At 44.8% G+C, this 25,773-nt stretch overlaps 1 protein-coding gene across 1 annotated transcript in view; it reads left to right on the top strand.

Annotated features, from left to right (window-relative positions):
* Positions 1–25,773, top strand: part of ME1 (malic enzyme 1) — a 213,567-nt gene that overhangs the window by 175,935 nt on the left and 11,859 nt on the right. The window contains exons 10-12 of the mRNA XM_060236575.1: positions 7,133–7,238; positions 17,985–18,127; positions 21,691–21,864. Coding sequence (XP_060092558.1) covers positions 7,133–7,238; positions 17,985–18,127; positions 21,691–21,864 — 423 coding nt within the window. The remainder of the gene's footprint in view (positions 1–7,132; positions 7,239–17,984; positions 18,128–21,690; positions 21,865–25,773) is intronic.

The following is a 25,773-nucleotide window of genomic DNA, read 5'->3' as shown; positions in this document are numbered from 1 at the left end:
TTTCTTTGCTGTGAGGAGTGGGAAACATGGATAGATTTTTTTCTTTTAAAACATGTTTTTGATTTGATTTGGGGATGGACTGTTCACTTTTGTGGGTTCTGAAAACCGCCCTTTCTCGGCATGCTGGCTGTTAGGTCCCCTTTCTGCTCCTCCAAAAAGCACCCCGTTTCTTCCTGCGTTCCTTGAGTCTCTGTCTGGGGGGTATCCTCTCTTCTCTCCCACTCAGACACCCAAGTACCTACAGATTTCTAAGGGGCTTGGCTAACTGCCCTCTTCCCTGGCTGTGGGGTAGTCTTTCTGCTCCTCCAGAAAGCACCTCGTTTCTTCCTGTGTTGCTTGAGCCTCTGGCTTTGTGGTTTCCTCTCTCCTCTCCCACTCAGGCACCCAAACTATCTACAGATTTCTGGGGGGCTTGACTAACTGCCCTCTTCCCCAGCTGTGGGGTACCCCTTCTGCTCCTCCAAAAAATCTGTAGGTACTTGGTACATTGAGAAGATTGATCTGGAGACAACCTGCCATTTTGGAGCCTCGAAGCCCTGTGGGGAGCTTTTAGAAAACCAGACCAGTTTGTGAACTGGTTCACGAACCAGGCTGTGGTTCAATTTGTGAACTGGTCTGGTTCTGTTTGTGAACCGAACCAGCATTTTTTGTTCGGTGCCCATTCCCATTATTTATTGTTGTTATAGATAAGTTTGATGCTGATATATTTCTGGTGGTCGATTACATTTGACATTGTATTATAAAATAAAAGTCGAAATTTCTGATTAATGATAATACAAAATATCTTTTAGTATATAGTCTACCGTTAAGTGTTATTGGCATGGTTTTAGGGTTTTTTGGATCTCACCTTAGCTGCCTATCTCCCTCACAGAACTCAAGGCAGTTAAAATATAATTATTATAGAAAAACATTAAAACAATATAAATAAAACAACAATTATAAAATCATATAAGAGAAGAGATTGGATTTATACCCTGCCCTTCACTACCTGAAGGAATCTCAAAGCGGTTTACAATCTCTTTTCCCTTCCCCTTGCCACAGGTAGGTAGAGCTGAGAGAGCTCTGACAGAAACTGCTCTTGAGAGGAACAGCTCTGTGAGAACTTGTGAATGACTCAAGGTCAACTCACAGAGCTGTGGTGAGGATAAAATGGTGGAAAGGAAGAATGACATAAGCTGCTTTAGGTCCTCATCGTGGAGAAAGGTGGGATATAAATGTTGTAAATAAATAATAAATACAGCTGAAGAAGAGAGGCAAATAAAAGATTGTCTGGTTGGGGTGGGAAGGAGAGAAGGAAGCAAGAAAAATGAGGATATGGAGACTGCCAGGAGAAGGGAAAATGGAAATAGTGTGGGAAGGAGAATACAAGGGAAAGTATGGTGTCCCCCATGACTAGCATTGTGTAAGGGGGGAAAACGGAAAGCTGAAGACAGAGCTGAAGACAAACTTACTAATTATTTGGTAGGTTGTCTGATGGGTGGCAAGGAAAAGGGGAAAGGCTGTGGGGGTTTTAGGGAATGGAAAGAGGAAATAGTGGGATGAGGGATACAGGAGAAAATTAGATGCCCCCAGCAAATCCTCATGGGCCCCCTGCTTATCTAGTTAAAATACATTAGCATTTTAAAAATGTTGCCATCAAAGAAGTAAACGATAGTTGTGGCAAATAGAAAACACATTTTTCCTAGTTTGCTTTTTTTGGTAATTCGTTTTTTCGTAGACTTACAATTACAGTGACACCTGCTGGAGTATTTAAAAACAGTCACTTTAAATTGGAATTAGGCAATGTGAGCATGCCAAAAGTGACCCAGAGACTCTTATGTATTTTTTTCCCATTCTGGTCATAGAGCACAAGTTTTATCACGTTACTTCTGTGGTAACAATCCTAAGAAATAGCTTAAAATCCATTTAAATACATGAGGACATGTACCCATCCATCTTAAAACCCAGTAATTCAATCGCTAAAGAAATGTGTAGAATAAGGGGATAAATCAAGGGTGAGTCAAGAGAAGCTGGCAAACTGTAACACATAACATCATATTTATTGTTGTCCACGTGACAGACCCACACAGCATCTTGTGGTCTCCTTGGATCCGTTTGCTGCTTCTGATGATATATTGCCTTCTATTATATAAATACCAAGACTTGTGGTTACTCTTCAGAGATGAAAAGAAGGCATAGAACAAATGCAGTGAGGTAATTTGCACTACTGCATAACTTGGCTACTTGCATATATGTGTGCTTGCCATGGATTTAAAAGAAATTCGCATCAGGCCTGTTTTTAAAAGCACATTTCTTAACTGAGTTATATGGATCCATATATGTAATACTGTGTAGTGTTCCTACATTGTGGAGTGGGGGTGGAGAATTCAGTTTATCCACAGCACAAACACACACTCTTTCCCAATTAAAAGTTTTTGTATTAAGCATTTCAAATTGTGTTCCCACATGCCAGTGCGTATTTCCTAGTTATAATTTCTTCTTATCACATCTAGTATGTGTAACAATTTGGATTGATGTGGGGAGAGGTGGGTTACTTCTTTCCCTCCTGCATCAATAAGTGGGCACCAGATAACCTCCTAGTTGTTATTTCACTCATGGGAAATGAGGAAATACAAGGCTGGATCCTTCACTAAAGCTTGCAGGAAAAGTTGATGAAGTGACAGCTTACTTTTTATTTCCAAAATCCTCTCTGAATATTGGGGAGCCTTTGTGAACAAAATGCACCATGTTACTAGGTGGGAAGATTGAGCGAAAAGACAAATTGGACAGCATTAACTTCCTCTTTTGCTGGTGGTCCAGTGGCTGGTATTTGGCAATATATGCTGGAGATCAAGTTACTAACCTAGCATCTTGTCTTTTGTGGCTTCATACCTTTCAGAAATGGCATAGGAGCAGGAATGCACAAGAATGCAGATCATCTTTGTGGTCTCTGTGCAGGCCACACACTGGGTACTGTGCCTGTGAGGTGCCTCCCTTCGAGAATGTTCTAGATTTTTGGTGGGTTTTTCTTCACCTCTAGGGAGCAGGCATTCACCCTGCTCCCACCTCAGTTCCATACTTAACACCTGCTGACTGGACAGACTTTTTTTCTCTCCTCCAGTCTCCTACTCTTTGCTTGATGTTCTATCAGATAAGCCTTGTTTTTCTACTTCTTCCTTTAGTTTTTGTATTTTCCCTACTCAAAAAAAGAAAAAAAGAACCCTTCATCATGGTTTCTTATTTTTTCCCAGTCCCCTCATCCCTCCTTTTCTCTCTCTTTCCATTCAAATTCCTCCTTTTGTTGAGGGAATCACATGGAAGGTGGCACATTTTTTAAATGCTGCATCTTTTACAGTGCTAAAATTCTGCCATTCAACAGCCATGATCAGTGTCTTTTCTGTCTCAGAATGCTTGAATGCTTGTGCACATTGTGCCCAATTTGGCCAACAAGCCCACAAAAATTGTGCTGTCCATCTCAAAACTCACCCTTTGGAGTCAGCTCTCAATCCCTCCATGGCACAGGCTTTGGCTGCAAGATCTATGCCACCTCCCCTGCCCAAGCCGAGGGGAGATTCAGCACCATCCTCTTCGAAATCAAAGGACCCTCAAATCCCTCAGAGCATGATGCCAACAAGCCCAACTCTGATAAAAAGCATAAGATTCAAGATCCAAAGAAACTACACTCATCTTTGAAGTCTACACCAAGCCCAAAAACATACTAGGGCTATGGATGCAAGCTCTGTTGCTTCTATGCCCGTACTTCAAAAAATACAGCTCATTACAGTAACAGGCCTTGCAACTTTGGCACCTGTTGTCCGTAGTGCTTCCACCATGGAACCAACCGATACAATGCCTCAGCCCCCAATTTTAAAAGTGGAACCTCGAGACGCCCCAGTCTCTGATCATCTCTGAGCAGCCTGATACCGAGCCTTCTTCAGACCACTTGCCTTCTTTTGACCACTTGTCTCGATCCTCTCTCAACAAAAGACCATATCAACCCCCCTCCACTGCCGCTAATCACATGAGTGCTTCAAAAAATCCAGTTGGACAAGACTTCTTGCATACTTCTGACCCCATGGTGGCCACAGTAACCATGGTTCCCAATCTTGCTGCACCTCATCAACTGGGATTTACATCAAACTACCTCAAATCCCCCAACCTCTTGTCACAGCAATGCGGCCAGCTTCTCTATCCAGATCCAATTTTCTTCAAACTAAATTTGTCAATAGTCTTCACAATAGTGGAGAATTTGTCAATAGTCTTCACATCTGAGGTCCAGAACATACTCTTGAATGCTCAGAAACCATCAATGCATAAATCCTGTGCTCTTAAATGGAAGCATTTCATGATCTACACATCTGCTCAAGGCATTTTCCCTACATCTATGAAGCTTCTGGAAATTCTCTCGTATGCTACGGCTCTCCCATCATACCAGACTTAGTGTATTGTTGGTGAAGGTCCACCTATTGGCGATATCAGCCTTCCATGACAGCATTGGATATTCAACCCTCTTTTATCATCCTATGAATAAGACTTTCCTAAAGGGCCATTGAAATTTGTGTCCTCTCAGGCAGAACTTAGTTCCTCCTTGGAGTTTGTCCTTAGTTCTGTCCCAACTAGTGGCAGAGCCTTTCAAATCAATGGCCACATGCGTGGCACCTATTAACATGGAAAACCATTTGTTGTTCGCCTTGAGTTCTTCTTGTTGGTTGAGTGAATTATGTGCCTTACAAGTGGACCCGCCATATACTGTGTTTCCCATTGCTGATCTTTAATTTTTAATTTTAATTTTCAATTTCAATAAATACCCTGTCTTATCCCATGATTTCTTCATTGTCTTAAATTTTTTATTGTCTTTTCCAGGTTATATGGCAGGGTACTTGCATTAGTCTGGATACAATAACTTTGAAAACAGAATATCTGTTACATACATACTCATTAATATAACCTTTGTTGGTTTACCTACCTTGTATCTGTAGTTCTACCTGGGTTGTTCTTCAGCCAGCACCCCCCATCCTATGCACAACAGCTTGCTAGTCACCCAGTGTATGGCCTGCACAGAGACCATGAAGAAGATAAACAGGTTGCTTACCTGTAACTTATGATCTTTGAGTGGTCTTCTGTGCATCCACACACACACCTTTCCCCACTGTTGGCTTTCCCTGTTGCTACTCCTTTGTTTCTGGAGCTGTCTATCAGTATAAGGAAGGAACTGAGGTGGGGGTAGGGTTTCCCTCAGCTCCAGGCATGCACTGTGAATGCCTGCTCCTCAGAGCTGAGGAAAGCCTGCCAAAAAAGTAAATTTTAGAAGTTCCCAAAGAGATGCATTGCGCAGGCGCAGTACCCAGTGTGTGGCTGCACAGAAGACCACATGAAGATCATAAGTTACAGGTAAGAAACCTGTTTTTCGGACTGGCTTGGTGTCAGGGTGTGTGGCCTAATATGCAAATAAGTTCATGCTGGGCTTTTTTTGTAGAAAAACAATGATGTCAGGGGGTGTGGCCCAATATACAAATGAGTTCTACAGAAAAAGCCCTAGGTATAGCAGTTTGTTGAATTAAGTATGAAGCCCTAAATTTCTCACTTTTGAAACAGGGAAAACATGCTTGGGCTTTTCTTGGGGATAACATAACTGCTAGTTTGGGCCTCCCCCACAGCTATAGCCCCACTGCTGGAGTAGATCCCAATTCCTATAGTTTTCAGGTCTGTGGTGCTTGATGTTAATCTTTATGAGTCAGTGTCTTCTAAAGAACCTTGTTTATTTTCCAGTCTGTGGGGGATGGAAGGCGAAGCAGCATAGCTAGCAGGGAGGATAAAGGGCATCCTTTTGCAAAAGGGACAGCAAACAGCATACCCTCTGGTACGGGGATAGCCTTACATTACCTCAGTTTTCTTACTCATCCCCCCCCCCCCTTATATCTCTACTGTTATCTGCTTCGTTAATTTAGGCAGCAATAGTCTGACCTCCACAGACTTAAAAACCAAGAAGGCTGTTCTGGGTAAAATGTTATTTTTCCCATGTGATAATTTATTAACAATTTAAAATACAGTTCAATAGCTGCAGTATGTGAGATAGCCTGCTGTACTTTATGGTTCCTGTGCATGCATTTAAAGACAAGATACACTTGCTCACTTATGAGATCTAACTTGTGGAAAATGAGGGAAAGGGGCAATCAAAGCAACTTACATTAACAGATTTTTACTGAGGCATCTCATAAAGCCATTCTAATTTTAGTTTATGGGCTGCTGAAGTGAACACACATCTCTTAAAGCAACACTTGTCAACTTTTCCAGTCCTGGAACCCACTGAATTTAGAAACTGATCTGCAAGTGTATGATACCAGAGGTATGTGACGTTACAGCCACATAACTGGAAGAAGGGATACAGTTATGGTCTCACTAGGGTCAGGTCCAGGATTGTGTGCAGTAGACTAAGAGGAATGGGGTCAGGAAATGCAAACCTAGTATCAGAGGTATACCGTATTGTAGAACAAGCCAAGGGTCAGAGCCATGGAGGCAAGATTACCAGGTTCCCAAAAGCGGAGGGTAATCTTCTGCCCTCAGGTCCTGTTTCCTGCCTCTGCTCTGGCAGTTAGCAGGAGGCGGGGATTAAAAAGCATCACTGGGTGACCGCTTGATGTCACTGCTGGGAAACAACAACAAAGGGGGGGGCAACCTGAAATTCAGGTCAAAAACTTAAAAGGTTGAGCAGCTAAAACATGAAATAAAATACAAGTATTTATTACACATTGGTTGTTGTAAATTTTCTGGGCTATGTGGCCGTGGTCTTGGCATTGTGAGACCTGACATTTCACCAGCAGCTGTGACTGGCATCCTCAGAAGTGTAACCCAGAAAACTGGAGTTCTCTCTGGGTCAGATTGAGAAGTTTGCAGGCAGGTAATTTATATCTACTCAGGCAGGTGGGGTAGGGCTGAGTCGTTATCTTGTGGGAACTTCCTGGACTGTGACATACTGAGGGGGTTCTTTTTGAGTAGTAGCTTTCATATTTTTGGCCTACAGCAGATAGGATCCACTCGATTAGCTTAAGGTAAGACAAGAGAAAGTTTTGTTTTTGTTTTTGAAGAAAAGTCCAGTCTTTTCAGAATGAATGAAAATCTGTATTTTTAACGTTGAAACTCTTCTTTAACTTAGGGCCGTGCCTCACTAACTCCTGCCAAGCAACAATTTGCCCATCAGCATGAAGAGATGAAAAATCTAGAAGATATTGTCAGAAAACTAAAGCCAACTGTACTTATAGGTAACATCTGTAACTATATCTGTTTATCCAGCTAAACTTTACTGTTTCATTTTATTATCAGATGTATAATGCTGAGGATACATATTCAGTATGCAAAATTGGGTTTCAAGTGTATCTGAGAACAGTGGTTTTTCAAGTTGTTATCAACAAAATACTCAAGAATGTGCATTAGCTGTTTAAAAAGAGCCTGAATGTATTGCCTTCAGTGGCTGAATCCAGGAGAAAGATGTGAATAGCACTTCTAGTGAAAAATGTGTAATGCACTATGCCTGGAATAAATTTTAATTTGGGTAGAGTTAGATATACGCTGTTAACCATCTCTGTGGCTTATTCCTGTCTCCTTAATTGACTACCAGAGTTATTGTAATGTACTGGGAGACAAGACGTGGTGAAGGCATAGGTCTTTATTGGCTGGTACATCACAGAACTGAGAACACGCGGCCGGGTCCGCTAATATATACATGCATCCCGGAACATCCCCTTCGCTGGCCAGCCCAATCCTGGCCAGTTAAACTTCCCGCCCTTGGTCAGGATTGGCGGTGGCTTTTCCCGCGCTGCGCACGGCGACCCGAGGGTGGCTCGGGTCGCGCGGCGCTTGCGCTGAGTCCGATACGCTACACTCCTCCCCTCCTAGTTTAAACTACATAGTCTTGTAGGTACGCTGGCGCCCTGCGTTCCCGTGTTGATCTCCTTGGGGTTGCCGTTGGTGTGGGGCCCGATCCCAACGTGGGTGGCGCCGTTTCTGGCTGTTGCCGGCCCGGGTCGGGTGCTGGCTCCGGTTCTGGTCCCGCGGCTGCGGGGGCCTCGTACGTGGGTAGCTCCTGTATTGGCGGGGCCCCTTCTGGCGGTTCCGTTGCTGGCGGTTCCCTACTCTCTGCCTCTTCTGCCTCCTCGGGTAGGGTGCGGCGGCGCAGCTGGTCGATGTGCCGTCTCAGCACCTGGCCTCCGGCGGTGGTTACTTCGTATGACCGGGAGCCTGTCACCCTGAGAACCCTTCCCGCCAACCACTCGGGGCCGCTTGCGAAGTTTTTCGCATACACTGGGTCGCCCGGAAAGAATCCTCTCACGGCTTCCCGGACCTCGGGGGACCCGCGGACATCCGGCGCCCGGTCCGGGTGTAGCCTATCTAGACGAGTGGTCAGTTTCCTCCCCATGAGCAGTTCTGCGGGGCTGAAACCGGTTACAGGGTTTGGGGTGATCCTGTTGTGGAACAGGAATGCTGAGAGGCGGTGGTCCCAATCCCCCTGTACTATACGGCCAAGGGCCTCTTTGGTGGTCCGCACCATGCGCTCCGCCTGGCCGTTGGTGGCTGGATGGAATGGTGCGGACCTTATGTGCCTTATGAGGTACCGGTCGGTGAACTCCCGGAATTCCCGGGAGGTGAATGCCGTGCCGTTGTCCGTCACCAGGGTGTCCGGGATCCCGTGTGTGCAGAGGACCCTTCTGAGCGCCCTGACTGCTGCTGCGGTGGAGGTCGAGGCCACCGGGATTACCTCTAGCCATTTTGTATATGCGTCCACAAGTATGAAGAAGATCTGGCCCTGATACGGCCCCGCGAAATCCACATGGAGGCGGGACCATGGCCGCCCGTTCGACTCCCACCTGTGGACCGGGGCGGACGGCGGATTGGGTCTGGACTCCTGGCAAGGTTGGCACCTTCTTACCCACCCCTCTATTTCCTCATCCATGCCCGGCCACCACACGTAGCTCCGGGCCAGGGCTTTCATTCTCACGATGCCCGGGTGGGTCTCGTGGAGATCCTCCAATACCTGTCTGCGCAGGGGGGGGGGGCACCACCACCCGGCTCCCCCAGAGTATGCACCCCTTGTGTGTCGATAGCTCGTCCTTCCTGGACGCGAACGGCCGGAATGCTTCTTCCACCTTGCCCGAGGGCCACCCCCTTCCCACCCAGTCCCTGACCCGTGCGAGGGTGCGGTCTCTCCCAGTCGCCCGAGCCACCTCGTCCGCGTGCAGTGGGCGCTCGGGGAGCGACTCTATGAGCATCACCCCGTGTGCCGGGGCGGGATCTGGGTCCGTTGTGGGTAGCGGCAGGCGGCTGAGGGCATCTGCGTGTCCCATTGCTTTACCGGGGCGGTGTATCAGTGCGTAAGTGTATGAATTCAGGAACTGGTTCCACCTTAAGACCCTCTGAGACAGAATCTGGGGGGTCTGACGATCGGGGGCTAGGAGGCCGAGGAGCGGCTTGTGGTCAGTGGCGATGGTGAAACGCCTACCGTAGAGGTAGTCGTTGAACTTATGCACCCCCGCCACGATCGCCAGGGCCTCCTTATCGATCTGGGCGTAGTTCCGCTCGGCAGGGGACAGAGTCCGGGAGTAGTAAGCGATCGGCGCCTCTCTCCCGTCCGGGAGTTGGTGCCCTAAGACCGCTCCTACTCCGTAGGGGGAGGCGTCGCAAGCCAGGATCAGGGGTAGGTTTTCATCGTAGTGATGAAGTACCGCGTTAGAGACCAAGAGGTCTTTCACTGCCTGGAACGCCGCGGCTTGGCGTTTACCCCAGACCCACGGGGCCTGTTTATCTAACAGGCGGTGCAACGGTTCCGCCACGGCGGCTTTGTGTGGCAGGAATGCATGATAAAAGTTCAATAATCCTAAAAAACTCTGTAGTTCTGCCTTGCATTTGGGGGCAGGGGCCTGGACTATGGCCCTGGTCTTGTCCGCCGTCGGGTGAATTCCAGCCGCGTCCACGGCGAACCCCAGGAACTCCACTCGCGGAACACCCAACAAACATTTCTCCTTTTTGACTCTCAGCCCCGCCGCTTGGAACCGTCTGAGGACCTCTCGCAGGCGGCAGCTGAACTCTCCTTCGGTGGGGGCGGCGATTAAAACGTCGTCAAAGAAGGGTTGAACTCCGGGGATCCCTTTCAAGAGAGAGTCCATTATGTTCTGGAATATCCCCGGAGCTACACTGACCCCGAACTGCAGCCGTTTAACCCTGAACGCGCCCCTGTGGGTCACGATCGTCTGCGCCTCCGCTGTCTTAGCGTCGACCGGCAGTTGCTGGTATGCTTGTGCTAAGTCCAGCTTTCCAAAAACCCTCGCCCCGGCTAGTGCTGCTAGGACGTGGCTAACCACCGGGACGGGGTAGGGGTTGTCTTGCAGCGCCTTATTGATCGTGCACTTGTAGTCAGCGCAGATCCTAACCTCCCCGTTGGGTTTGACTGGCGTTACTATGGGGGTCTCCCATTCCGCATACGTTACAGGTTCTAGGACGCCCTGGGCTGTTAGGCGGTCCAGTTCTGCCTCTATTTTAGGCTTAAGGGCGAACGGGACGCGCCTCGCTTTAAGCCTTATGGGCCTGACCATTGGGTCTATCGGTAAGGTGATGGGCGGACCCTTGTAGCTCCCCAAGGACCCGTCGAAGACCTCGGGGAACTCCCGGCAGACCCCGTCGAAATTGCTGGCCTGCAAGTGGTCCACCCCCACCAGCTGGATCCCCAGTGGATTGAACCACGCCAACCCGAGAAGTGTGGTCAGTTGGCGCTTGACCACGAGGATGTCTAGGGGCCCCCTAAAACCCCCTCTTTCTACATGCACCCGGGCCCACCCCACGATGTGTACTGGGTTCTTCTGAAAGTCCCTCAGTACGAAGTCCGCTGGCCTCGTTTGGATGCGGCGGCGGGGACATAGTTTCTTGAGGGTTTCCTCCGAAATGATAGAGATGGAGGAACCCGAGTCTACTTCCATGATGCAGGGGGCGCCCTCGATTAGGACCGACATTTTGACCTTGTCTGGGGCCGCGAGGGGCAAGTTCAATACCTGCAGACTGGTGGATGCCGTCGTGTGCGTGTCCAGGGAGTCGTGATGCGCTGACGGTTGGCGGCGGCTGTTCTTGGCCCGGCAGGCCCGGGCGATGTGGCCTGTCTTTCCGCAGCTGCGGCAGTCCAGGTTGCGGTACGGGCAGTCCCGTCGCTCGTGGGGGTCGCCGCAGCTGGCGCACCTGGAACCGGTGGTGGCGGTGGCCCTCTCCGTCGCTCGTTGTCTCGCGGGGGCCCGTGTGTCCGTTCTCTGAGGCCGCCGGAGCTGAAACGCTTCTTCCTCTGCTCGGTCTTCCAGCTCCGTTTCTCCTTGGTGGACTGCTTCGCCGCGTGGCTGGCCGAACGCCTTGGTGGCCCTCTCGAACGCCGTCGCCTCGTTGAAGGCTTGTTGTAGCGTGAGCTCCTCCTTAGCGAAGAGCTTCTGCTGCAGTCGTTCGTCTCGGAGGCCCCAGACGAAACGGTCCCTCAGGGCTTCGTCCCTTTTGTCAAAATTGCAGTTCCCGGCGATCTGCCGAAGGGCCGCCAGGTAGACTGCCGCTGTCTCCCCCGACTTTTGGTCCCTCTTGTGGAAGAGGAATCGGCGGGTGACGATGGACGGTTGGGGCGAAAAGTGGCCCGTGAGGAGTCTCACGACTTCCCGGTAGGTCCTCTCGGTCAGCTTAGCTGGAGCGGAGAGGCCTCGTGCGATCTCGAAAGTTTCTTCTCCACAGACGCTCAGCAGGACGTCTCTCTTCCTGTCGTCATCTTCGATCAGGTTCGCCCGCAGGTAGCACTCGACCCTTTCTGTGTAGGTCTCCCATCTCTCGGGGTGCTCCGGGTTGAATTCCGCAAGATGGCCCGTCGTTACCGTAGTGTTCGCCATGGTGGCGGCGGGCTGTGCGATCCTGCGGTCTCACGCCTTCCTCGTCTCCGGTCCGGTCAGGTTCCCCTCGGGGCGGCCGGACCTATCTAGATCCCATCCTCGTCGCCAGTGTAATGTACTGGGAGACAAGACGTGGTGAAGGCATAGGTCTTTATTGGCTGGTACATCACAGAACTGAGAACACGCGGCCGGGTCCGCTAATATATACATGCATCCCGGAACATCCCCTTCGCTGGCCAGCCCAATCCTGGCCAGTTAAACTTCCCGCCCTTGGTCAGGATTGGCGGTGGCTTTTCCCGCGCTGCGCACGGCGACCCGAGGGTGGCTCGGGTCGCGCGGCGCTTGCGCTGAGTCCGATACGCTACAGTTATACAGTAAGATAATCAGGACTTGAAGAAGAACAACAGTTGGTTTTTATACCATGCTTTTCTCTACCCTTAGGAATCTCAAAACAGTTTACAATCACCTTTTTCTTCCTCACTCCACAACAGGTATCTAGTGAGGTTGTTACAGCAGTGCTTTTAAGTCTCTTATTTTAATGGGGAAATTAGCTAAGAGACTGGGTAGAGCGAATCAGGAGCGAAGATCTTTGCTTTCAATAAATCAGAGTTCAGGTTTTCAGCCAAGAATAGACCAGGCAATTGAATTTTTATAGTGTTTACTTAAGATATGTATCAAAAGGTTTTACACACACACAGATCTTATGTACAAGCAATCAAGAGACTAAGAAAAATAGTGGTTATCGATAGAGGAATTCAAGGGTTGCTGAAGCGGGTAATATTCACCTGATTCAGAAGAGGAAACGTCCATCCAAGGGAAAGCACACGGAGAGGAACGTGAACGACCAGCGTAACGCGCCCTATAGATCCAATTACAAGAATAGCGGGTGGTACAAGCTGCAAATGGCACCTTACAGAATGCACACCAAGGTGGGATTCTGACCCACACTTCATAGGGGTATGAGGATGGGGGGGTCGGTAGTTACAAAAGGAGCTTTGATGTTCCATAGATGGCTATCTTGCATGCTATGTTGGGAAACTTCGCACATTTCGCTAGGATGATAAGCTTGGAGGGACTGCATAATTTGTTACCAGGTTTTGTCTGACACTCAGAAAAGGGATCAAAGATTGGATTGGATTTAGCAAGGTAGAGGTGATAGACTAGAGGAAGAGACAATTGGCAAGTTCCAGAAGATCAGAGTGAGAGTAATACGCAGTTCCCATGTTAATATGCATCCCATTTAGGTGGGGACGCTGGAAGGGAAATGGGTGAGATTGCGCTGAGATACAGACTGCAGGTGCCAACCAAGCCAAGCTCTCTACTGTGTCCACTCCACCCGTTTAGATGGAGTGTTGTCTTGGCCTGTGCTTTGTCAGACTCCATTTTGTTTACCAAGAATAGGAGAACCTCTCTCTTTATTTGCACAGGGGTATTCCGTTTATATCAGGCAGCACCTCTCAGTAACAAGGTGTTCGTTTATTACTTTGATTTCTATCCCGCCCTCTGCCCAAGCAGGCTCAGGGCAGGTTACATATCATAAAAAAATATAACAATAACAGCATTAAATTTTTTTAAAAATCAATTTAAAACCACAACAACAGTCAGCATACTAAAAATTCTACTACCCCTGTTCTGTATTAGCTATTAACAGATATGGTCTGAATCCTAGGTATTTCAAGCTAAATTGATCCCTGCTAACATCAATCAAAACTGAAGCAGTTTGACAGAGGTTTAGGCAGGGAGTTTTGAGCAGGAGGGACCAATATCAACTGGATGCCTGCAGCCTCAACTAAAAGCCTGGTGGAATAGCTCTGTTTTGCAGGCCCTGCAGAACTGTAACAGATCTTGTGAGACCCTGATCCCTATTCCACCAGGTGGGGCCAGGGCCAAGAGCACCCTGGCCCTAGTTGAGGCAAGCTGGACATTTTTTGCACCAGGGATTCTGGGTAGATGTTGATCAGCCAAACATAAGGCTTTTTGAGGTACATAAGGGGAGAGGTGGTCCCACAGGTATGTTGGTCCCTGGCTGCTCAGGGCCTTAAAGGTTAAAACCAACACCTTGAAATGCAAGATGTCCCAGACAACAAGTGTGCTGCCACATTTTGCACTCAACTGCAGTTTTCGGATCAGGTGCAAGGGTAGGCCTACATAGAGCGAATTACAATCTAGTCTAATCTGGAAGTGACCATTGCATGGATCACTGTAGCCAAGTAACAGGAAGAAAGATAGAAGACTAGCTGCCAAACTTGCTGAAGATGAAAAAAGGCTGATTTGGCAACTGCAGTGATCTGGGCCAAGGTAGGTGAGGCTGAGAGAGTTCTGAGAGAACTGTGACTGGCCCAAGGTCACCCAGCAGGCTTCATATAAAGAAATGGTGAATCAAACCCATTTCTCTGTTCTTAACCACTGCACTATGCTGACTTGATCCTTCCTCCTTTCCTGCTTCAAATTCTCCAAAACAAAACAAAAGTATAAATGTGCATGTTATGCAGTGGCCCAGATAGCGGCCACTGCTAGATCCGCCTTCTTTCATCTCAAGAGGTCGAGGCAGTTGGCTCCCTTCTTGGAGCGCAGCGACCTAGCAACTGTGATCCATGCAACGGTCACTTCGAGACTAGACTACTGCAATGCCCTCTACATGGGGATGCCCTTATACCAAACACGGAAACTTCAGGTAGTCCAGAACGCGGCGGCCAGGCTGCTAGAGGGACTACCGCGGTGGGAACATGTGCGGCCTGGGCTGCGGGATCTCCATTGGCTGCCGGTTGTGTACCGTGTTCGCTATAAAGTGCTGGTTATTACCTTTAAAGCCCTATATGGCCAAGGACCTGCCTACCTAAGGGACCGCCTCTCCCCATATGTTCCCCAGAGAGCACTGAGATCTAGCTCTCAAAACCTTCTAACAATCCCTGGGCCAAGAGAGGCTAGATTGAAGGCTACTAGGGAGCAGGCCTTCTCAGTAATGGCCCCTCGATGGTGGAATCATCTTCCAGAGATGGTACGAGCCCTGCAGGACCTGAACCAATTCCGCAGGGCTTGCAAAACATTTCTTTTCCAGCTTGCTTTTGAGACAGAACCTGAGTAATCTGACGTGTAGCCATTTAGCCATCTGTGGATATTATGACTTACAGTATTTTAGCACCTATTTTATCTATTTAAATAATTTATTGCGTAATTGATTATATTTAAAACTGTTTGCATTGTTTTACTCGAATCATGGAATTCCATGTCTGTGAGCCACCCTGAGCCCGCCTTTGGCGGGGGAGGGCGGGATACAAGAATAAATTTATTATTATTATTATTATTATTATTATTATTATTATTATTATTATTATTATTATTATTATTATTATTATTATTATTATTTAGTCCTGCAATTGAACAACATATGAGGAAGTACTTCAGTGCCCACTATTATGGGTTCTGAGATTGGGTTTCCTGCTTGGATGATTAATTGTTTAACCGCTCTCTATTCAAGTGGTTTACTATTTTCCCAAGGTTTTTCATTAAGCTAAGTCTCAGCAAATGCCATATATGGAGTCATAGTAGACACTGCTCATGAAGATTTGTTATCATTGGAATGAGTACAGAAACAATTACTTTATTAAGGCAATAAAACTAGCCATAAAGCAACAGTGAAATAATCTTTTCTAATTTATTTTACCAGCTGCTTATTTTACTGTTAATTGTCAGGAAGCTAAATTCAAGTCAGCAGTTGAAAGAGCAAGTGACAGAATACCTTTTGTTTGGACAGTTAAAAGTACAGATGCCAACCTTCGAAGATTCTTCTTGAAGTATATGAGTTGGAGCAAAAATTAAAAGAAAATTATGTGTTCAAACTGGTGGCATTTTTCAGCCTTTAGAACTTTAGCTTCTCTTCATAATTATACCTTTGTTTAACATGAGTGAGAATATCAACCATTTCAGATTCTGAAACATCTGATTTTCAGCCAGCCCTGCACTTGCACAATTTAAAAGAATGGAAATTATACAAAAATGGCCTTATCAGTGTACCCAGGAATTTTTTTTCCTGGAGAAAGAGGTGCCAGAACTCTCAAGAGAGAAATTCATTTCACTCTTGAGAAACACACATTTTTTGAGAAGTTTGTTTCCATAAAGAAGTTCCAGAACTCTGTTCCACTGCGTTCCCCCAGGAAAAATGCCCTGTGTAGACCATGTACATGGGAAGCCCTGGTGGACATCATTGAAGTTTCAATGATATAGTTTTTTGCATTCCATTCTAAATACTTAGATGCCATTACAGGGCTTTATTTGTAGCAGGAACTCCTTTGCATATTACAGTGCAGTGGAGCTTACAGTATACCCTGTAAGAAGAGCCCTGTAAGCTCTTGGAGGATTGGCTACATCAGAGGGGTGTGGCCTAATATACAAAGGAGTTCCTGCTACAAAAAAAGCCCTAGATGCCAACAAAGGAAATGTAACAATTGGGCCCTTATGCCTACTTAGCTTTCAGTGCCATGTCAAAGACAGTAACTAACATATTTCAGAATGAGAATTCTAAAGCAACTCTTTCAAATCCAGTGTGCCAGATATCTCCCAGAGCCAGGATTGTTAGGCCTGTGTTGGGGACCAGGGACTCCCTGTCCACAGCACCTGTTTTCTGCCAGTCGTGCTCCCCCTGGTGCCTCCTGGATCTGCCATGGTCCCTGTTGACCCTCCCCCAGGCCAGAGGTCTCAGAAATGGATCAATTCTCCCTTATTTCCTATGGGAATAAGTCTCCATAGGGAATAATAGAGTTCCCAGTAGACGTTTCCCTCCTCTCCCTCCGCTTTCTGATAACCGTGAAGCGGAGGGAGGGCCTCCAAACCGGGGGATCCCCTGCCCCCACCTGAAGACTGGCAACCCTGCACCAATGGTTCCCCCAGTCTCCAGCTGGTTCCCAGGTAGAGCCTACCCAAAGCACTTCCTGTGCCACATAACAAACAGAATGCACTTCTTCTGACTTGTCACTGATACTGTAATAGCTTTTTTTCATTAAATGCTGGAACTGCTTTTTATTAAACATCCCAAGTGAAGAAAGAAAATTCAGAGCATTAGTTGTGATTTATAGAAATCTGCTCTTTGTGAAGGCAAGTATCACAGTTATACAAGGATACAGAGAAATGTAGCTTTTTGTAATCTGCTGTGTGGTAGCTGTGACAACTTTGTTCCTTTAATCTGGGCCAATGTTTTACAGACCCAGTCCACTCCATGAATTAGTGTGGGCAAGAACAGAGAAAAAGGACGTTGTTGTTACTGCAGCTCTACACAGAGAAAGAATCTGGTTATACTGTGCTCCTTTTTAAAACTGTGCTAACCCTGATGCCCAGTATTAAGGACACTACCTGTTATGGTGATGGAAAGTGCCATCAAGTCACAGTTGATTTATGATGACCTTGTAGGGTATTTCTAGATTTGTACAATTTTTCTGGGGGTGTTGTTGGTCTGCATTGTACTGTGTATTTGGTCACGGACCGTAATAAAGCGAATTGAATTGAATTGAATTCAAGGTGAGAGATGTTCAGAGGTGGTTTGCCGCTGCCTGATGTCACTGGAGGTCTCCCATCCATATGCTAACCAGGGCTGACTCTGCTTAGCTTCCAAGATCTGACAAGATCAGGCCAGCTTGGGCCAGTTAGGGCTGACATGACATAGCACCACTTCTTATATTAGGTTGGAAGTTCACCTTGTAAAAAATGGCAGTTTATATCATGGTTGCCCTACTCCCTTCAGCCATACTGCACTTTTCTACTTATTTGTGTGTGACGTTGTCATCTTGTATGTTTACCCACCTTTGTTCTATGTATTTGGCTGGGCATGAGTGGGAATTGTTCTTAGGCTACATTGTCCTGTCACCCTAAACGTATTTTACCAATTTCAGCCAGTTATATAGTCATACTAGATGTTCTGCTATTAGTATGTCAACAGTAACTTCTAAAGTCTGAACCAGATAGAAGAAATGGTGAAATGTAGTGGAACAGCTACAATAAAATTAGTATTGGCATTGTTCTGTGACCCTTTTGCAGAACAGCTTTTTGACTGGATATCAGGGGAAGGAGAAATATTTCATTTCCCACAACAATCTGTTATACGTTTGTTTTGCTTAGGAGCTGCTGCCATTGGTGGAGCATTTACCCACAATATCCTCAAGGATATGGCGTCCTTCAACAAGCGGCCAATTATTTTCGCTCTTAGTAACCCAACAGACAAAGCAGAATGCTCTGCTGAGGAATGCTATAATCTAACTGAGGTAAGGGATGAAAATTAATGCATCTTGTTTGTTAGTTTTATTTCAGCAGTCAGGTTTATAATTTCTAAAAGGACATATGCAAGTTCCTCATGCTTTTCAGTAAAGATTTCAGGAGTAGAATTTCTTTGTGATTGTCTCAAATATCAGTGTGAATGTGGAGCTTATTATCTCTTGACACACCTGAGAAGAAAGGATATATCTTTCAGGACAAAATGGTTGCAATAGAAGAAGATATTTCTGTTATTGAAGAAAGGCTGAAGAGTCTGGAACTTTTCAGCTTAGAAAATAGATGACTAAGGGGGGCATAACAGAGGTTTATAAAATTATGCAAGGGGCAGAGAGAGTTGACAAAGAAAATTTTTTCTCCCTCTCCCCAAATGCTAGAACTTGGGGGCACCAAGTGAAGCTGATGGGCAGTAGATTCAGGATGGAAAAAAGTAAATACTTCTTTACACAGAGAGTGACTAAAATGTGAAATTTGCTGCCACCGGATGTAGTAATGGCCACAGGAATACACAGTTTCAAAAGGGAATTAGATAGTTTATTGGAGAATAGGTCTGTCAGTGGCTGCTAGCCATGATGACTGAGGGGAACCTCCACATTCAGAGGGAGTCAGCCTCTGAACCCTAGTGCCTGGAGGCATCATCAGGGGAAGGTCTCAGCCTCTATGCCCCGTTGTTGGCCCTCCAGAGGAATTGGTTGCTGCGGTGTGAGACAGGGTGCTGGACTAGATGTAACACTGGTCTGATCCAGCAGGACTCTTACATTCTAAGATGATACGCAATGGATTTCAGTTTATGTGTCTTGGTCTAGAAAAACAGGCATTGTAAGATGATTTGAAAAGTTCTTTGAAGATTATTGGATTTTAGAAGAGGCACTCTGAAGCAAGAAGTTGAAAGGTAACTAAAGGACAGTGGCTTGTGAACAACATATATATATATATATATATATATATATATATATATATATATATATATATATATATATATGAAATTATCAAGCGTATCAGTACAAGCAAAGGAGAGAAGGCTGCTAATGACAGCATGCAGGATGTGTAAGTGAGGGATATTGGGAGGGATGTAGAAAGAATGTATTGCTTCTATGTTCATTTAGTGTTGCAGTATTTAAGATCAAATTGCAAGGGTTGAAAAGTATCAGTGTGATTTTTATTGAATCATTATGTGGAAAAAGACATCAGGTAGAGTTGGATTTTTGATTACAGACTCTTAAAAAATCATATCTCTCTTTCCCCCTCCCCCTCTCTCCCAAATTCTTCAGATTAACACAGGGAAACCAAAGGTTCTAATTTACTCTTTATTCTATATTTTACTGTGCAAATTACTTCTGAAAGTAAAGTAAAGCAAACCCTGTTTGTTGTGCTGGTTTCCCTTCCTTTCTAGTTCACTGGGAGCAGCCATGTTGTTCTGCTGGCTTGCCCTGCTTCCATTCAGCCTGGCTCCTACAAAGGAACACAGGGTTTCTAAAAAGCAAGCAGTTTCTAAACTTCTTCTAGCTTAGAAAGGCATATGGTGACTGTTAGGGCAGAGCTTCTCCCACTGGTCAGCTGACTGGGGGTGGGGAGGAGCCTGCAAAACCAGGGGATCCCCTGTTGGGACCTGGGGTTGGGAAGTCTGTGGAGAGAGGAGCATGACAAATGGAGCATAACAAAAGAATCTCAGTTTATTATTCTGATGATTTTATAATTATAATTGTAATCACTATGTATGGTTTTATTGTATATTACATTCGTATGTTGTGAGCCACCCTGAGCCTGCCCTGGTGGGGAGGGCGGGATACAAATGAAAATTATTATTATTATTATTATTATTATTATTATTATTATTATTATTATTATTATTATTATTATTATTATTATTAACAATTAGAAAGGGTACCTTTACACACGTCTATTTTGGCATATTTATATCCACACTTCCCCCCCTCCCCTATTTAGATCCAAACAAAGATGACCTGGTGATCATATAAACTTGTTATTGCTGTTGATCTTTGCATATGTCAAAATATATTCATTAAGTTGTATGCTAATTTGCTGTTCACCTATGTAGAGGCATCTGCCTCTGTATATGAACTGTTAACTTCCATTTCAGTGTATCTGAGAAAGTGTGAATGCACACAAAAACCACCTTGAATAAAACTTTGTAGATCTTGAAGGTGACACTGGACTCTAACTTTTGTTCAACAGCATTACAATAGTGATAGCTAATGAATTCTAATAGCTAATTTGTATTGTATAGGTTCCTAGGGAACACTCCTAAACAGGCCTACTCAGAAGTGCCATTTTATTCAGTGGGCCTTACTTCCAGGAAAGTGTTCTTAGGATTGTAGCCCCAATGTTAATAGACTTATTTATAATTGTTGGTGATAGGTATGAAATTTGAAAATACTCTAAGAAAATAGTCTAATTTTCTTTTTAAACTGGTTTACTGGGTTGAAGCAAGTGGTAGGAATTTAACCAAAACATTAGAAACTGCTGTATATGAATTGTAGACTTTATTTTATCTGATGGCTAGCATATGGTCTCTTTAATTTCTCTTGTGATACAGTATAGTTTTATAACTTTATAAATAGAAACAAAAATTTAGCATGTCCTGTTTGCCTACTGAAAAGTCCACATTGGATTTCAATGCAGGAGTGAAATAGGAATGCAAATATTTTAAATAGTACTGCTATAATGGGAGTACATCTGGTAACCAGAGCTAAAAATACACTGAAATATCTATTTGCCCATCAAAATGTATGAAGCAAACCATTATAATTTTGCATGACACCAAGTTATAGTATATTCATTTGAATAACTGGAGGGTTTATGTATTATAAATACGCATATTTGCACTTCTGTACATCAAACAAGGCTCCTTTCTATTACAGTAAAAATAGCTAGCAAACCATATGGGCTTTTGCTTCAGCACAGGCACTTCCAAACACCCAGGACCAATTATTTAATTAACAGATCAGCAAAAATCAGCTTACTGAAGCAAGACTATTGAGACTTATTTTTTTCATTCCAGCTTTGGTGCCAGCAGGTGCAAATTAGGCATAAATAGCACTAGACATTTTAGATGCTACCTTTGTAAACCCTACTAACAGTCCCTAGCTGAAGAGGAATTCTTTTCTGTGAATAAAGCTAATCGAATGCTTCTTCCATTTTGTGGGCTTATTTGTATTTTCATAACTGAAGCTGGTTCTCATTGAAGATATAATTTCAGTCTTTCCCAAGGTTAAAAAAAGGGGGGGGGGGCAGAACTTACAGGAAACTCTCTCATAGTTCTTTTTTATTGAAATACATAATAGGATACCAACTAGCAGGCTCTATGCTCATGGTTTCCTTCTGAGAGTATTTTGAATTCTACTTGATAATGCTTATTTCACAGCACATGATTTGAATATTGCAATATTTGACACATGACTGGGTGTCTCTTCCAGTAATTTGATGTCAAATTCTCTCTCAAGGATGTGTTTCATAAATTTAATTTGCATGATCTAGTTCTCCAGGTCTTCTTTCTGTTAATAGCATTTTCAAGGCTTTTTCCCTTCTGTTTCAGGGTCGTGCCATTTTTGCAAGTGGAAGCCCTTTTAAACCTGTCACTCTTCCAGATGGACGCACATTTTTTCCTGGACAGGGTAACAATGTCTATGTGTTCCCAGGAGTTGCCCTTGGAGTTGTATCATGTGGAGTGAGGCATATAAGTGACGAAATTTTCCTCACTACTGCAGAGGTACTAGTTGTTCTTTGTATACTGAAATGAGTATAACCTATGGTCAGCAGGCATGACATACAATAAACATACAGATTCCTTTGCTCCACTGAAAGCAATTGTTCACTGACCCGTTATACAGAGATGGCTCAATCAGTCTTGCAGTTATCCCAAAATCATACATCTTGGTTATAGTACAGCATTAGCTTCCATTCCTGTGATAAGTGTATGACTCTGTTCTTTCAAACTTACATTTAAAAACCAACCTAGGAAAATGCTATGCAATTTATCAAAGCCAAGCTCTTTCCATCAGAATAGCTAATTCAGCATTCAACCACTATGGAACCGTCAGCTGAGGTTGAGTGGGCGTCAGCGTGGCAGATGAGGTTCACTGTGGACAAGTGCAAAGTAATGCACATTGGGGCCAAAAATCTCAGCTACAAATACAAGTTGATGGGGTGTGAACTGGCAGAGACTGACCAAGAAGTACTTTTCTCCCTTTCTCACAATACAAGAGCTCGTGGGTATTCAATGAAATTGCTGAGCAGTCAGGTTAAAACAGATAGAAGGAAGTACTTCTTCACCCAAAGGGTGATTAACAGGTGGAATTTACTGCCACAGGAGGTGGTGGCAGCTACAAGCATAGCCAGCTTCAAGAGGGGGTTAGATAAAAATATGGAGCAGAGGTCCATCAGTGGCTATTAGCTACAGTGTGTGTGTGTGTATTGGCCACCGTGTGACACAGAGTGTTGGAGTGGATGGGCCATTGGCCTGATCCAACATGGCTTCTCTTATGTTCTTAAGAGAGAGATCTTGGGGTCGTTGTAGATAACTCACTGAAAATGTCAAGACAGTGTGCAATTGCAATAAAAAAGGCCAACACCATGCTGGGAATTATTAGGAAGGGAATTGAAAACAAATCAGCCAGTATCATAATGCCCCTGTATAAATCAATGGTGCGGTCTCATTTGGAGTACTGTGTACAATTCTGGTCACCGCACCTCAAAAAGGATAGTATAGCATTGGAAAAAGTCCAAAAAAGGGCAACTAGAATGATTAAAGGGCTGGAACACTTTCCCTATGAAGAAAGGTTGAAACGCTTGGGACTCTTTAGCTTGGAGAAACGTCGACTGCAGGGTGACATGATAGAGGTTTACAAGATTATGCATGGGCTGGAGAAAGTAGAGAAAGAAGTACTTTTCTCCCTTTCTCACAATACAAGAACTTGTGGGCATTCGATGAAATTGCTGAGCAGTTGGGTTAGAACGGATAAAAGGAAGTACTTTTTCACCCAAAGGGTGATTAACGTGGAATACACTGCCACAGGATGTGGTGCCGGCTACAAGCATAGCCAGCTTTAAGAGGGGTTTGGATAAAAATATGGAGCAGAGGTCCATCAGTGGCTATTAGCCACAGCATATTATTGGAACTATCTGGGGCAGTGATGCTCTGTGTTCTTGGTGCTTGTGGGGGGGGGCAAAGTGAAAGGGCTTCTAGTCCCACTTGTGAACCTCCTTTTTTTTTGGCCACTGTGTGACACAGAGTGTTGGACTGGATGGGCCATTGGCCTGATCCAACATGGCTTCTCTTATGTTCTTAACTGTGTGGTCATTATGTAAAGCACCAGTACGAAGGTATTGTAACAAATGTACTGTAATAAACCCAAGTGCCAGGTATATTATTTTGTGGAGAAAGTACTTAACTATCTTGGAAATTCTGCCCGAGATCCAAGTCATAAAATTATGTATGGTGGAATGATTACTACCCCACACACATAGTCCCAGTATGAGTTGGAGCCCTTTTGAGTGCTAGAACAGTGGAAAGATCTATTGAAACAGTTGGAGCATTCAAACAGCATAAAAAGAAATCTTATTGATTTAATCCACTGCTTCAGCAGGTTCTCTTCCCATCAGAAGGATGAAAGATTAACCTATTGTTAATATTAGATTTTGGTTTACCACATATCCTGCCATTACTTATGACGTAGAATTGGTGTTAGCCAATGCATAATTGTATGCATTATAGAGAGCTGTTTTGGAAGAGAGTACTGCCCAAGAATAGGGATGGGCACAAACCAGGAAAATGTGGTTCAGTTTGTGGAGTGTCAGATTTGCAAACCATAAACTGTCATAAACTTCTAAATGCCAAACAAACTGTTTTGGTTTGTGAATTGACAGAACACCCCCCCCCCCCACATACCCCAGTGTGCTAGAAACATCAACCTCACAGAGGATCTCTGGCTGAGTCTCCTCTACATGCGCTCCAAGTTTAATGATGATTGGATTTATGGGGTCCAAATTATGGCCCCACCAAAGAAGGTGCCCCCAGGAAAGTGCTTTCTGGGAAATGACAGGTATAGGTTCAGGAGTGTATAGAATGGATCCCATGCAAGCTAAAGTTGCAGGAGGCCTCCCTGAATGTTGTAGGAGGCCTCCCTGAATGTTCCTCTAGATGCTCTCCAAATTATATGCAGGTTGGATTTAGGGAGTCCATGTTATGGCCCTCAAGGAAGATGCACCCAGGAAAGTACTTTGGGGGAAAACGTCACGTGCAGGTTCAAAAGTGCAAGGTACACATATCAATCACACAGGGAAGAGTTTCCAAGGCTGGAAAATTCTGCCCCCCCCCCCCGGTTGCTTTGTAGTTTGGGAAATATTTTGACTGAATGGAGATAGTCTGTCTGGAAATGTATCCATTCACAACTCTGCATGAATCTCCATGAACAGCTTGAAAAGAAAGATCATACCAGTTGAACTGCTGTAAACTTAAGTTTGCTAACCACGAACCAGCCAAAATTAATCATGAACTTTCATGAGCTGGTTTGTGCTCATCCCTACCAGAAGGTCATGGGAGAAAGGCTGGTGGTGACAATGTTTGTAAATAGCCTGAGAAGTCCCCTCAAAAATGTAATCTTAGTAATTTCATTCATCGCTGATAATGAAAGTCTAGGCTTTTAATAAGTGCAGTTACTTTCTAAGAGGCCAACACAGAAAAATATGTTGACCTTTTTTAAAAGGAGGCTCTTCAGAACTGGGTACTGATTTGCTTTTTTAAAGAAAACCACAGAAAGTGAATAGTATTCTGATGTATCACCTACTACAGGAGGTACATACAAAACTATGTGATGTATGCTCAGCAGTACTATTAGAGCCTCCTGATTCAGCTGGTCTGCCCACCTGGTGATCTTGAGAGTGCTATGGTGGTCTCTGTGCTCTCACCCTGATATTTCAAAATTTGAAATCATGAAGCATACAAAATTTCATGTCAAGAATCACAAATAGCAATTATTTCTACAAGTAATTTGCTGTTGCTTTTTTTTTAAATACCACTGTCATTTACTTGTCAGAAATTCCACCAACAGTTTTACTAAATTGGGTGTTTACAGTTTGCCAGCAATGTGTCCTTCCTGAGGGAACCATCCCAACCTGCCAACATGCCCTTAGCCATCCAAAACTGGCAGCAAATGTATTTCACAGGAACTTGGTTAATTTTATCCTCCTTGCTAAATTCTTCCCCTGTAATTTAAGTTGGCTATGGAATTCTTCATTCACTGTCCTAAACTGCTATGTCTATTTTAAATCAGATGCTTTTAAAAAAATTCTAGAACTGGTCAGTTGGGTTTGGTGATTTATATGTAGCTCATAAAATGTTCTGAAAACTTCTGAAATGAATAGTAGCGCATACACTGGACTGTGAAGCTTCTCAGATGGCAATCTTGACAAGTCAGCAAAATTGGTTTCCTTTCTAGGGGGATTTTAGCAGCAACATAAAAGTACAGTAAAGAAAGCCAGCATGGTTGTAGCAGTTAGAGTGTTGGACCAAGATCTGGGAGACCCAGGTTTGCATTGTCATTTTGGTGTGGAAGCTTGCTGGGTGACCTTGTGCCAGTCACACATCCTCATCCTAACCCACCTCACAGATTTTTTGTGA

This window comes from Heteronotia binoei, chromosome 1, assembly GCF_032191835.1.
Source record: "Heteronotia binoei isolate CCM8104 ecotype False Entrance Well chromosome 1, APGP_CSIRO_Hbin_v1, whole genome shotgun sequence".
In the NCBI taxonomy this organism is placed as follows: domain Eukaryota; kingdom Metazoa; phylum Chordata; class Lepidosauria; order Squamata; family Gekkonidae; genus Heteronotia; species Heteronotia binoei.
The sequence above is the reverse complement of the archived record's forward strand: the minus strand, read 5'-3'. Positions and strand labels throughout refer to the sequence as shown.